General features: G+C 44.5%; 1 protein-coding gene across 5 annotated transcripts in view; it reads left to right on the forward strand.

Moving 5' to 3' along the window:
• Nucleotides 1-13,191, forward strand: part of JAKMIP2 (janus kinase and microtubule interacting protein 2) — a 189,614-nt gene that overhangs the window by 154,781 nt on the left and 21,642 nt on the right. For all 5 annotated transcript variants that reach the window (XM_077472953.1, XM_077472954.1, XM_077472951.1 and 2 more), the window contains 3 exons: nucleotides 167-232; nucleotides 1,146-1,214; nucleotides 2,231-2,308. In XM_077472953.1, the coding sequence (XP_077329079.1) occupies nucleotides 167-232; nucleotides 1,146-1,214; nucleotides 2,231-2,308 (213 nt within the window). The remainder of the gene's footprint in view (nucleotides 1-166; nucleotides 233-1,145; nucleotides 1,215-2,230; nucleotides 2,309-13,191) is intronic.

The following is a 13,191-nucleotide window of genomic DNA, read 5'->3' on the forward strand; positions in this document are numbered from 1 at the left end:
TTTAAAAAGAAAATAATTTAATTAATATTTGCAGAAAAAAATAACATTTAAAAAAAAATATTTTTGACTTATACCGGTTTCAGGCTACCAGGTCTTACTTCTGTGAGCAAGTATGGTAAGTCATAATTTGACATAAACAACTATTTCTAATTTTGATCTTTTGCAGAATCTGAGAAATGAAGAACAAGTTGCTATTATTCAAGCTAGTACTGTGTTATCCTTGGCTGAGAAGGTAATGATAAAATATTAATTTGTTTATTAGTTTTAAAGCCAGCTGAATATTCACAATGCCTGTTAGATATAATGCTTTAATTATGGTTCATCCAATCTCATAAATTACTTTCTTATCAGAACACAATCGCTCAGCAGCAGAGATCGCTGTACTAACATTGGATTGTTACTACAGCGGCCCCTCCAAGCTTTCAGGTTTTTTTGTTCAGCCTGCTGGGTTAAAGGAAAAAAAAAACTGATAGTGTGTGCCAGGCTTAACTCTCCGGAATTACGTGTACACATGGCTCCCTTCATAAAAAACATCCATTTTTTTTTACCTTAGTACAGTAGTAACACTATACAATACTAATATAAAAATAATATTTTAAAATGCAAACAAAAACAGTCACTTCCAGCGCTAAGAGGTCTTCTATGGTAAAGAGCAACAAGTATGTTGTAGCACGTTTCCGCACTATTCCATACTGTGTGGTTTATGGCTCATTGAGAGTTGCATTTTGTGAGTACCCATTTTTTATCATTTTTACTATTCAATAAATGTCATTGATAATGCACTAGGTGTGCGCGTCTTCCATTTTCTTTTGTTTTAAAATGCACTTTGATTAATGTTCTGCAAACGTTACTTTGAACAATATTATACATTTAGTAACCACATATTGTATATTTTTTAAACCATTTAAATGGAAGTTTAAAGGTGAATTAGAACAGGCACATAAAGTATACTGTATAAGTTTGTTATCTTGTAGTATTAAAAAAAAAGTGAAAAGCTACTTCTAAACAGTTTTTCATAAAAGAAAACAGAACATTCTTTTGTATTCATTCTTATATGAATTGCTGTTGAAATAAGAGTAGAGATATATATTTAATTTGTTATACCTTTGGATAAAAGAGCTGGTATTTACTTGGTTATCTTGCAGTGGATACAGCAGATAGAAGGAGCAGAAGCTGCCCTACATCGGAAGATGATGGAGTTGGAGAGTGATATGGTAAGCTGTTGCAGACTGCCAAGATTTACCACTTCATTCCTTCATACATTTTTTTGCCCGCTGCACAAGAACTTGGGTCCATCATTGCTAACAGTTATGATGCTTCCAAACTGTGCAACCATGTGATCTGAAATTTGTTCTAGCTAGTATTAGTCAAATTCAACACAATTTCTTCTGTAAAGCTAAAGATGTTTTCCAGCTTATAAAAACAGCTTCTTCAGTTCTAATGAGTGTTAGGAACAAACCCCTGCATTGATAGCATAACAGCTAGTCACCTTAATCCAGTCACCATGTAATATGTCAAAACATATGTTGATTGCCAAGGACAGGAAGGGGGTGTACAATTTATGGAATCACAATGTCCTTGTCATATAATTCCATCCCCTGGTGTCAGGAAGTCTCTAAAAGGCACAGCTATGTTTCTGTCTGTAGAAGTTATTCATGTACTTGAAATAGGGGGTGTTTAGACAAAGGTCCAGAAAGAAAAAATACTTTGTATGGCTTGAGTCCGGTTTGGCTCTTAAGGGTCTTATCTTGTTTCAGGTGTTTTCCTACAGCTGATATCCTCTGCAGGAGGTATAGAAAGGAAAGTTATGTAACATCATAGGACATACTGAATATACTGCCCTATAGAGCTGTCAAGCCATCATATACAGTTTATATAAAATGCAATCACAATCATAATGCACAGCCAGCATATAAAAATGTAAAAAACAGCAAAAATTACTTTTGAATTAACTGTAACATATTAGGTTTTCTGTTCACTGAAACTATATATTTCCATCCACATCAGAGTAAGATTACATAGGTTGTAATTGCACTCAGAGGTTTGGCCATGCCCCCAGCTAGGGTCCAAGCCAGCTCTGTGGCTTGGCCAAGGTCTTATGCTTTTGCACTTTCTGAAAGAAGCGGCCTGGAGTTCTCTGAGAAATTAGCGGGTATCAAATTTGCATTCTGAAATATGGCAACAGCTTACTAACACAAGTTGACAGTTTTATGCGGTTTGTCTCCCTTAGGAACAGTTCTGCAAGCTCAAGGGTTATTTAGAAGAAGAACTGGATTATAGAAAACAAGCTCTGGACCAGGCATACTTGGTGAGTGTATTATATACTTTCATACATAAATCGTATTTATGGAGATTGTTGTGAGGTCCAAATTATATTGGTGTGGCCAAGCAAAGTTCTCGACTTGTATACAAAAGTTGCCACAGGGAAAGCTGGGAGACCAGAATCAGCTTCATAATCTAATAAACAGAGGCTAGCTGGGTTCACATGTCACTTGCTCATTCAACTTGACTTTAAATGTTCTGTTTAGGCAGGCAGCTCTCACTCTGGATTTACTTAGCTACATTGCTTTTCTGCATAGCTTATGTGCTTCCTTCTCTTTTGGATTAATGGAGCTACATTCAGACACAGCACAGGTGAGTGTATAAGAAGGTAGTAATGCTAATTAATGCATCCATGTGCACACCACTGTTTGTACTGTGTCTAAATGGCTTCTCCATTCATCGCTCTCTGTTTCCTTATACATCCTTACATTTTGGGCAAATAAGTCTAGCTGCAGAAAAATTGTAGAGTTGAGTCTGCAAAAAACAACTCGCCACTCTCCTGAGCAAGGCTTAGTGCAAGCACTCAATGATAAAATTGAAAACATACTGATAGGTCAGTTGGCTTTCTCCAAATTTAGCGTCAAAGGATTATTACTTGGGTCCCAGACTTCTCTGAGACCCCCAGCAAAGCACCGAGCATCTCAAGTCTGAAGTTGTGTTTGGCTGTCACATTCATATTATAGTATTTATGAGATTGCCCAAAATGTAATAGTCTGGGAATTACTCAGTACTATGAGGTCAGTCATTTTAGTGCCTCTTCCAATGCCGCGTACACACGTAGCAGACTATCCGATGGACTTAGTCTGGCGGACTTCCCGCCAGACTGTCCGTCGGACTTTCCGAACGGGCTACTTGCCCACACACGGCACTTTTTCAGCGGACTAATACGGCGTACTAAGTCCGCCGTACTATCCGCCCTACTTTTGAAATGAACGGACTCGCCCACACACACGGAGGAAAGTCCGCTCATTTCGAGCTGGTCTCCAAGTAGGCGAGGCCCGCGAAGGAGACGTCGCTGGCCCCGCCACCTGGTATGGACTTAAAGGGGAACCCCAACGCCGAAAAAATCGGCGTGGGGGTCCCCCCCAGGTCCACATCACACCCTTGTCCGAGCACACTACCCGGCCGGCCAGGAAAGGGGGGGACGAGCGAGCGCCCCCCCCCCTCCTGAGCCGTACCAGGCCGCGTGCCCTCAACATGGGGGGGTGCCTTGGGGAAGGGGGGGCGCGGGGCCCCCCCACCCCAAAGCACCTTGTCCCCATGTTGATGAGGACAAGGGCCTCTTCCCGACAACCCTGGCCGTTGGTTGTCGGGGTCTGCGGGCGGGGGGCTTATCGGAATCCGGGAGCCCCCTTTAATAAGGGGGCCCCCAGATACTGGCCCCCCACCCTATGTGAATGAGTATGGGGTACAATGTACCCCTACCCATTCACCTGTGAAAAAAGTACAAAAAAAAACGCAACACAGGGTAAAAATAGTAAAAATAGTTTTGATAAAAATAAGGTACTAGTGCGCACAACCCCTCAAACTAATAATAAATAATTTCTAACAAGTGCCTACTTAATAACAAAGGAAGCTGCCAACACAAATAATGTTCTCAGCACTATCTAAACAATTGCATATGAAAGTATGTGGCGCTACCTTTTGAATAAATATCAAAATACGTGAAATAAAAAATAAACTATGATCAGAATAAATGTGCAAATAGCAAAACACTGTGCTTATATAACCATGCACAACACAATTGTGTATAATGACTGAAAAGTGCACAATCACCTATAACAAAGTGATACATACAAATCGCATAAAGTATGCAAAAAATCGCATAACATGTGCAAAAAAATCGCAAAATAATATTATAAAAAAATCACAATAAAAATATTTAAAAAAGAGGAAGAAAAAAAAAAGTGTCCATAAAATGTTCAAACTAATGTTCCAGTGCTTGTTCAATAGACTCAATATCCAAGCGTGCTGATAAAAACATGCCGTGTTCAGGGGCGTGGCCTGGACATGGCGGTGTGAAGTCGCATTTTCTGTGAGCTCCCGGCCCCGGCCTTCCACCTACAGTGTTCCACTGTTAAATCGGCATGCAATCACCCAAAAGATGCAGGACAAGGGCAGCTGCTAAGGGAGATCGCTCTGGGACCCCCGCCGGGGAGATGCAACGCTACTTTAACCCCACGCAAAGATGGTCTACAGGTGCGGCATTGGCGGCGCCACGAGGCACACCACGTGGAGCATCTCAAGCGCAGCCTGAGAGTCGGGACACCCCAGCGGATCGACATCCAGCCGCGGACACTCCGTCTGTAACATCGGCTTCAATGGATGTACCAGGAAGTTCCCGGGGGTCGGACCAGGTCGAACAAGATCTCCGATCCTTGATACAGGCCCTCCCCACCAGAACGGACATTGAGGCGCTTATTTTACGCCTCGAGGAGACGCACCGCAGAGATATCCAGGAGGTGAGGGAAGATGTGTCCGCTTTGAAGGAAAGGGTGTCTGCGGGGGAGGCCTCCTTTTCCATATTGGAGCACCAAGTGGCGGACTTTTAAAGGTCCCGAGACCAACATCGTGACACAGCTATTGCACTTCAGCTCCACTTAGAAGACGTGGAAGACAGGAGCCGCAGGAACAATCTGCGGCTCCGAGCAGTGCCCGAATCCCTCGAGGGTGAAACTATGGAGGCTGCTGTGCAAGAAGTTTTTCGTATTCTCTTGGAGGATCCCGCGGGTGCTGTGGAAGTGGAACGTCTTCACCGGACTCTGGGACCTAGAAATGCTGATCCGGAACGTCCGCGGGATGTCCTTTGCAAACTGCTACGATACCCACAGAAAGACGAGATACTGAGAAGAGCATGGGAGCAGGGAGAAGTTGACTTAAACGGAGCTGCCGTTTCCATTCTCCCGGATCTTTCCAGGGCCACACTGAAACGTAGGGCCCTACTACGCCCCGTCCTGGAGTTGGCAAAAGCGAAGGGATGTACCTATCGTTGGGGGTACCCACTTGCCGTCACTTTCTGGAGGGAAGGCAACATGTATACCCTGCAGTCGCCAGCTGACCTGCCCGGCCTCTTCAGGTTCCTTGAGGCGGAACAGATCCCTGTCCCTGACTGGCTACAACTGCTACCTCGCCCGGTTGGAAGATCTGGTCCCTCAGCGTACAGAGGCCCGTTACAGCCCAGGTTGCAGCGCAACCGACGGCGGCCTAGGTTGGCCCAGCGGGAGGAACCTCCACACCGCGAGTAGCTCCCTTGTTTTGCTGCTTGACCCCTGACTTATTTTGGGCTCCCCCAACTGTCCTCTATCAGTACCCCCAGCGGTTTTGTGACTTTCTTGCCCTTCATAGCCCGGATTTTTTCCCTTCTTTTTTGTGCTCCCCCCCCCCCCGCCCCGTTGTGTCCCCTCCGGACCCCTGCTGTGTCTCCTTTTTTATGGAAGACTGAGGTACATTGATATGCGGTGGGGGGTCTTTTTTCTATGATACTCTCTACATGGCAGCGAGACGATGTGTACCCTGGCAATAGATGGATATGGCAGTTGCTTTTGTTGAGGGCGGGGGGAGGAGGGTTGATGGCCACAGGAATTACACCATGCTTTTGGGTTTTATGCTCTCCCCTGCTGCTAGGCCTACACACCCCCCTGACCGCTGGGATGCCGGACGGAGACTTATTTGCCACGTGGGGATTGTCTCCCTGGAAAACTCGTAGGTGCAGGCCCTGACCTGCGCCCCGTATTGGATGTACTATATACTGCCTTGTGTGATGGTCTGCCTTGAACAGAGGGACGTGACCATTTCTTCCATCTGGGGGGGAGGGGGTGTTTTGCTCGAGGGGGGTCTGTTTTGCCCGGTGGCCCGGGACGCCCGGGGTGATTCCACTGTGCTGGGGGGTGGAAGTACTCCTTCGGGTTGTGGAGGAGTTTGATTTTGGTTTGAGGGAGTTGGGGCGACCAGCAACCATGTTTGTTATCGGGGAGTGATGTAGAGGGTATGCTGTTAGCCACATGATTGTCTAGTGTTGTTTCTTTCCCTCGGGTTATTCTTCCTTTTATAGTTGAGCTGATCATTGATGTTAACATGTTTCTTCTCCCTGTGAATATTCTTCATGTCTTTATATGCTATATAATGTTCCACAAATATGGTCAGATGTTTTTGCCGTTGTATGTTGCTGTTATATGCCGGATTGCCGGGGGTGTTAGGTGGGACCGGGGGCCACACTTCTCGGCTCTGTCCAACCACTACCCCACTTAGGAACGCGCCCGAATCCCGGTATCTTACTGGGGAGCGCTTTAGCTGTATTCAGCACATTTAGTTGTCTCTTTGCGCAGTTCTCTCTTGTGATTGCGCCCTAATTCTACTTCTTGTTCTTATTTCTCCTTTTCAGGCCCGTTAAGGGCCTATCTATAACTTTTCCCCTTTCTGCATCCACTTTCCCTCCCCTGAGTCCCGGCCTCCTACACCCCCCCGCACCCCCCCTCCCCCAGAACCCATGAGCATGGCTGATCTTACAATAATATCCCTGAATTTAAAGGGATTGAACATCCCGGAGAAGAGGAGGATGCTCCTACAGGATATGAGACGCATGAAAGCGGACATTGTATTTTTACAGGAGACCCATTTTAGAGCTAACTCTCTACCTCTCCTCAAAAATAGGTTCTTCCCCACGGTTTATCACTCCATGTACACGGAGGCTAAGTCGAGGGGAGTATCCATTCTGATCTCAGCTAAAGTGCCATGGACGTTGTTAGACGTGCAATATGATAAGGAAGGGCGGTATTTATTTTTGAAGGGGAAGATGGGAGGGACGGTAATGACCCTGGCAAATATCTACTCCCCTAATGACCGACAAGATGCCTTTCTCAAAACTAGACTATCGCACCTTGCTAGATACACAGAGGGCCAGCTTATTATAGGGGGCGATCTTAATGTCCCTCTTACTCCCACGGAAGATACCTCTACGGGCCTTTCTTCCACCTCCCGAGAGATGCGTAAACGCATCTCTGCGTCTTTACATTCAGCACAACTGGTTGATACGTGGAGACTTTTTCATCCCGGGGAAAGGGACTACACTTTTTATTCCAGACCCCACCAAATATACTCGCGTATAGACTATTTCCTAATCCCCCATAGACATTTACATGCTGTTAAAGATGTTACGATAGGTTCAATAACTTGGTCGGATCATGCCCCGATTACCCTACGATACACTATTACGGACATTCATAAATCACAGAGACCACCCTGGCGCATGAATGACAGTCTTCTTCAGGACCCAGAAATCCTCGCGGACATAAATAGGGGAATAGACTGTTATTTCCAGACTAACTTGACTTCGGAGAGTAGCCCCGGAGTGATCTGGGAAGCGCACAAAGCGGTGATCCGTGGAGTGCTTATTAAACATGGTGCTAGGCTCCACAAGCAGAGGTCGGCTCAACTGTCGGCGTTGCTGCTAAAGGTGCAGAAGCTGGAGGTATGTCATAAACGCACTCCCACAGTACATTTAGGTAGGGAGCTAGATGTGGCTCGCAGGCAGATTACTGACCTGCTTCATTATAGGGCAAAGGCAATGCTCCAAATATGCCGGAAAAAGGTGTATGAATCCGGAGATAAGTGCGGGAGGACCTTAGCTCGTAACCTACAGGAACAAACACTCGCCTCCTATATACCATACGTCACCTCTGCGGGGGGTCAGAAGATCTCCCTGCCGCAACAAATTTCACAAGAATTTAAAACATTCTATGACGCCCTTTATATTCTACATACGTCCCCGCCGCCCCCAAATGCTACCTCTCAGTATATCGCCGCCTCCCTCATGCCCACGTTACCGGTCGAAGTTATAGAGAACTTAGAGGAGCCAATTACGTTACTAGAACTTCAGTCGGCGCTAGGCACCACTAAGACGGGAAAGGCTCCGGGTCCAGACGGTCTCACGAATACATACTATAAAACCCTTCTCCCGTCTTTGGGTTCACATTTGATAAATTTTTTTAATGTCCTGAGCACGGGAGCGCACTTCCATGAGTCAACGGTACAGGCCCAGATTTTGGTGATACCGAAAGAAGGCAAGGATCCAGCGCAATGTGGGAGCTACCGCCCTATCTCCTTGCTAAATACAGACCTGAAACTCTTCACAAAAATTTTGGCCACTAGACTACAACGACATTTACCTAGCTTAATCCACTTAGACCAGGTGGGTTTCGTACCAACCAGAGAAGCCAGGGACAATACTATTAAAGTCCTGAATCTGTTACATGTGGCGAATAAGGAACGCATTCCGTGCGTATTCCTCGGGACGGACGCCGAAAAAGCGTTCGACCGAGTGAACTGGCAGTTTATGTTCTCCACGCTGGAGCACATTGGACTGGGGGACAGGATGATGCGCTGGATTTCGGCGGTGTATTCCAATCCGATGGCCGGGGTGAGAGCCAACAGTGTTCTCTCGGACATCTTTGAGATTACCAATGGGACCAGGCAGGGGTGTCCTCTTCTCCCCCCTGCTGTTTGCCCTGACCCTGGAGCCTTTCCTTTGTCATATTAGGAGAAACCCAGATATTGTAGGGATCGGGGTCGCGAATACACAATACAAAGTCTCGGCTTACGCCGATGACTTACTGTTTACTCTGGCTGATCCGTCCTTATCACTACCTACCCTACTTAGTGAATTTGAAACTTATGGCAAACTCTCCAACTTCCGTATAAATTTTAGTAAATCGGAGGCCATGGGAGTAGGCATGTCCGCTCCCCAGCTGACTAATCTACAAACTCGTTTCAACCTGAAATGGACTACAGTAACCTTGAAATATCTGGGCACACTTATACCCCCGAAACTATCAACTTTTTCAGCTCAACTTTCCACCCTTGCTTCATAAAGTGCAAGCTTTGTTATGCAAATGGAACAGCGGCCTCCATTCTTGGTTTGGCCGCTGTAACATCCTGAAAATGATGATTCTTCCCAAATTTCTCTACCTCCTTCAAGCCCTCCCAATCCACATCCCTCTATCCTACTTCGCACAAATCCGGTCAGTATTTTTGAACTTTCTGTGGGCGGGAAAAAGGTCTAGGTTACAGGGGAGGATTTTGTCCCTACCCAAGCGATCTGGGGGTCTGGCGATGCCGGACGTGCACACGTACTACAAAGCAGCACAGCTGGTTAGACTAATTGACTGGTGTCGTCATGGGAAGGTGAAGCTGTGGACACAGGTGGAACAAGCCCAGAGCGGGATACTCCTGAATGTCATTTCATGGTGCTACAATGATGTGCCGCTGACCCTCAAGTGCCACCCGCTCATAGGCAATACTGTGGTAGTCTGCACGCGTCTGGCCTCCCGGGTCCCCCTGTCTTCCGATAACTCGCCCCTCCGCCCGATTTTAGACGACCCACGTTTCCCCCCGGGCACATCTGATGCAGCATTCTGAACCCTGAGGGATTCGGGTGTTACCTAGCCTCACATTTTAGTGTAGCGGGACGCTGGAGAACGACTGCAGAACTGACAGACCCGAATGGCTCTTACCGCCTGGATTTTTTGAGAACAGCACAACTGCGACACTTTTTAGACACCCTAACGCCGCTTAGTCTTCTTCTCCCACACCCATAGAAGATCTATGCTCCGGAACGGGGTTGGTGGCTCACACTCTGTCCTTAACATATACTAAACTTAATGTTCCGCCGGAAGGCTATCAGCTCCCAAGTCTCATTAAATGGGAAAGGGAACTGAATTGCACATTCACAGATCTACAGAAGCAGAAAATTGTGCTGTTTACGCACAAATCGTCAATCTGCACTAAGGTGCAGGAGACGAATTACAAACTCCTCACGAGATGGTATAGGACCCCGGTAGTTTTGCGTAAATTTTTCCCGGCGGTGTCGGATGAATGCTGGCGCTGCCGGGAGGGGACGGGGACTCTGTTGCATATTTTTTGGTCCTGCCCTAGACTTAGATGTTTTTGGGAGGGAGTCCGTCAGGTCGTGCAGGGATTCACTGATTATGTGATCCCGGATGATCCGGCGTTCTTCCTGCTTCATGTTAACGACATACCCACACGCTTGTATAAGAAGTCTTTGATCAGACATTTGGTAGATGCGGCGAAGGCATGCATTCCCCTTGCCTGGAAATCCCCACTCCCGCCTACTCTAAATACTTGGGTCAGGAAAGTCGAAGACGTTAATAAGATGGAAGACCTTGTCCTGACGAGCCAACACAGACAGGAGTTATATACTAAGACATAGCAGCTTTGGAATATATTTAAATTCTCACAAGAGGGGCAGGCCCTATGGATGCCCCTAGATCACCCACCGTGAAGTGGATGATATCGTGACCATTCGTTCGAATGTTTACCTAATCTGAGTATACTGGACACCCATGCTCGTGGGTTCCCCCCCTCCCCTGCCCCGCCCCCCCAATCTCCTTCCTCCTGCCCCCCGCCTGACCTTTACTTACCTCTCCCTTACTACTTCCTCTTCTATTCACTGTTTTTCTATCTAGCTTTGCTTCCCTTGGCACCTCAGGGCTCTGTTGGAGTTCCTGGGCTTTCTTACATCCTTCTACAACCAACAGGAAAAAGAAAAAAGGCGGGGGTAGAGACCTGGCCGGACGTAAACGGCATGATGTTACATGTTACTATCAGGAGATACCTGTGTTGCGGTTGTACTATGTCATGTATTCAGATTGTCGCTACTTTATATTGCACTGTGAATGTTTGGATTTTGTACATGTTGTGGCCGGTTTGGTCCTTCCGCCCAAATACAAATAAAAAAAAAAATAATAAAAAAAAAAACATGCCGTGTTCACTCAGATGAAAACGTGCTTCACAAACAAGAGGAACAATCCACCTTCAGTGCTCCACCAGTGCACCCCCCGTTTCCCCCAGCCTCTCACCTCAATGATAGACCCCGCAGGGTCAAATTCACATGTAGGGGAAATAGATGATATGACTGCTTCTCAATAATTCCACCTCACAAAGTATTCCAATGCCAGTGATCATAAGGGAAGAAAGGGGACTCTCATGTGTAAAACCGCATCATTTATTAAAGATACCAAAAATATCCACTCACATATAATTTCGAATTCCTCGCTTGTAAACAAAGGAACTTCCGGTCTCGGCCGTGGCCGGAAGTGACGATCGTAACACCTGGCTCCTCTCTGACGCGTTGCGTCACAGACACGTGACTTTTTCAAAGGGTCAAGGAGTCAGGTGTCATAGAGGTTTATATAGAGCGAGCGGTGCTGCTATGGCAACTTCAGACAACAACCGCCGCCTATATCAGTAATAATTGATCCGCAAAATAAACTTAAAATCTACACATTTCTAATACATTTAATATTGCAAAAAAACGCCTATTAATTATTAAAGCATTTTCAGCATAAAATTATATAAAATACAATTCGATATAAAACATTTCACTACCGCTGCCATCTTGTGGTTAAAAAATATACTGCATCATTAATATCATAGTGCTGGCTAAAAATACACATCCATAGTAATAATGTGGAAGAAATGTGACAATATCAATTTAACTATCGTATAACAGGTCACAAAGTTGATTCCGGCTGAATAAATGCAATAAAAATTACATCAAAAGAACAGGGGAAATCAAACCCCAATATAATAGAAATATATAAAAATAGAAAATTAAAAAATATAAAAATATTCAGAAAAATATATATAAAAAAAATTATTTTTTTAATTATATATCAATAATTAGAAATAAAGCAATTCAGATCAAAGTCAACGTTATGTCCAAAGGGTTTTAAAGTGCATAATTCATGAATCCATCGGGATTCAGCTTGACTAATCCTGATCACTTTATTATCTCCTCCCCAATGGGGCTTGTATTTTTGAATCCCACAAATTAGTAAAGAAGAAGGGTCTTTTTTGTGGAACTTCGCAAAACGTCTCGATAGGCTATGTTTATCAAAACCCTTTTTAATGTTTTGGACATGCTCCCTCAATCTTTTCCAAAGTTCTCTTTTTGTTCTTCCCACATACTAGATGCGGCAAGGACATTCTAGGAGATATACAACCCCTTCACTTCTATATGTGATGAAATCCTCTATCTCATACTCTTTTTTAGTCACCATTGAGGTGAAACATGATTTTTTCTTTTTGTTTTCTTTCGTATGTCGGCATGCGTAACATTTCTTGCAGGGATAAAACCCTTTCCCTTCAAAAAAGGAAAAAGGTTTTTTGGGGGGATCCAGTACGTTCTTTGCTAAGCTGTCTCTTAAGGTGGGTGCTCTTCTGTATACAAACTTGGGCCTCTCAGGTAGATGGTTCCCAAGTACCCGGTCTGTTTTAATAATTCTCCAATGCTTTTTTATAATGTTTTCTATTTGTTTGTATTGGATATTATAATCCATAACGATGGAAACAGATTCTTGTTTATCAGTATTTTTAATGTTATCCTGTATAAGTGTATCCCTATCCAATTGTGCAACACTATTCATTTTCTCATCAATGGAATCCACCTGATATCCTTTTTGTATGAATCTGTCTCCAATTAGTCTAGCTTGTTGGAGAAATATTCCATCATTAGAACTAGTCTATTGAACAAGCACTGGAACATTAGTTTGAACATTTTATGGACACTTTTTTTTTTTTTTTTTTTTCCTCTTTTTTAAATATTTTTATTGTGATTTTTTTTGTAATATTATTTTGCGATTTTTTGCACATGTTATGCGATTTTTTGCACACTTAATGCGATTTGTATGTATCACTTTGTTATAGGTGATTGTGCACTTTTCAGTCATTATACACAATTGTGTTGTGCATGGTTATATAAGCACAGTGTTTTGCTATTTGCACATTTATTCTGATCATAGTTTATTTTTTATTTCACGTATTTTGATATTTATTCAAAAGGTAGCGCCACAT

Source organism: Lithobates pipiens, unplaced genomic scaffold (assembly GCF_037356315.1).
Source record: "Lithobates pipiens isolate NorthernLeopardFrog02 unplaced genomic scaffold, aLitPip1_a1.2 Scaffold_8, whole genome shotgun sequence".
NCBI lineage: Eukaryota > Metazoa > Chordata > Amphibia > Anura > Ranidae > Lithobates > Lithobates pipiens.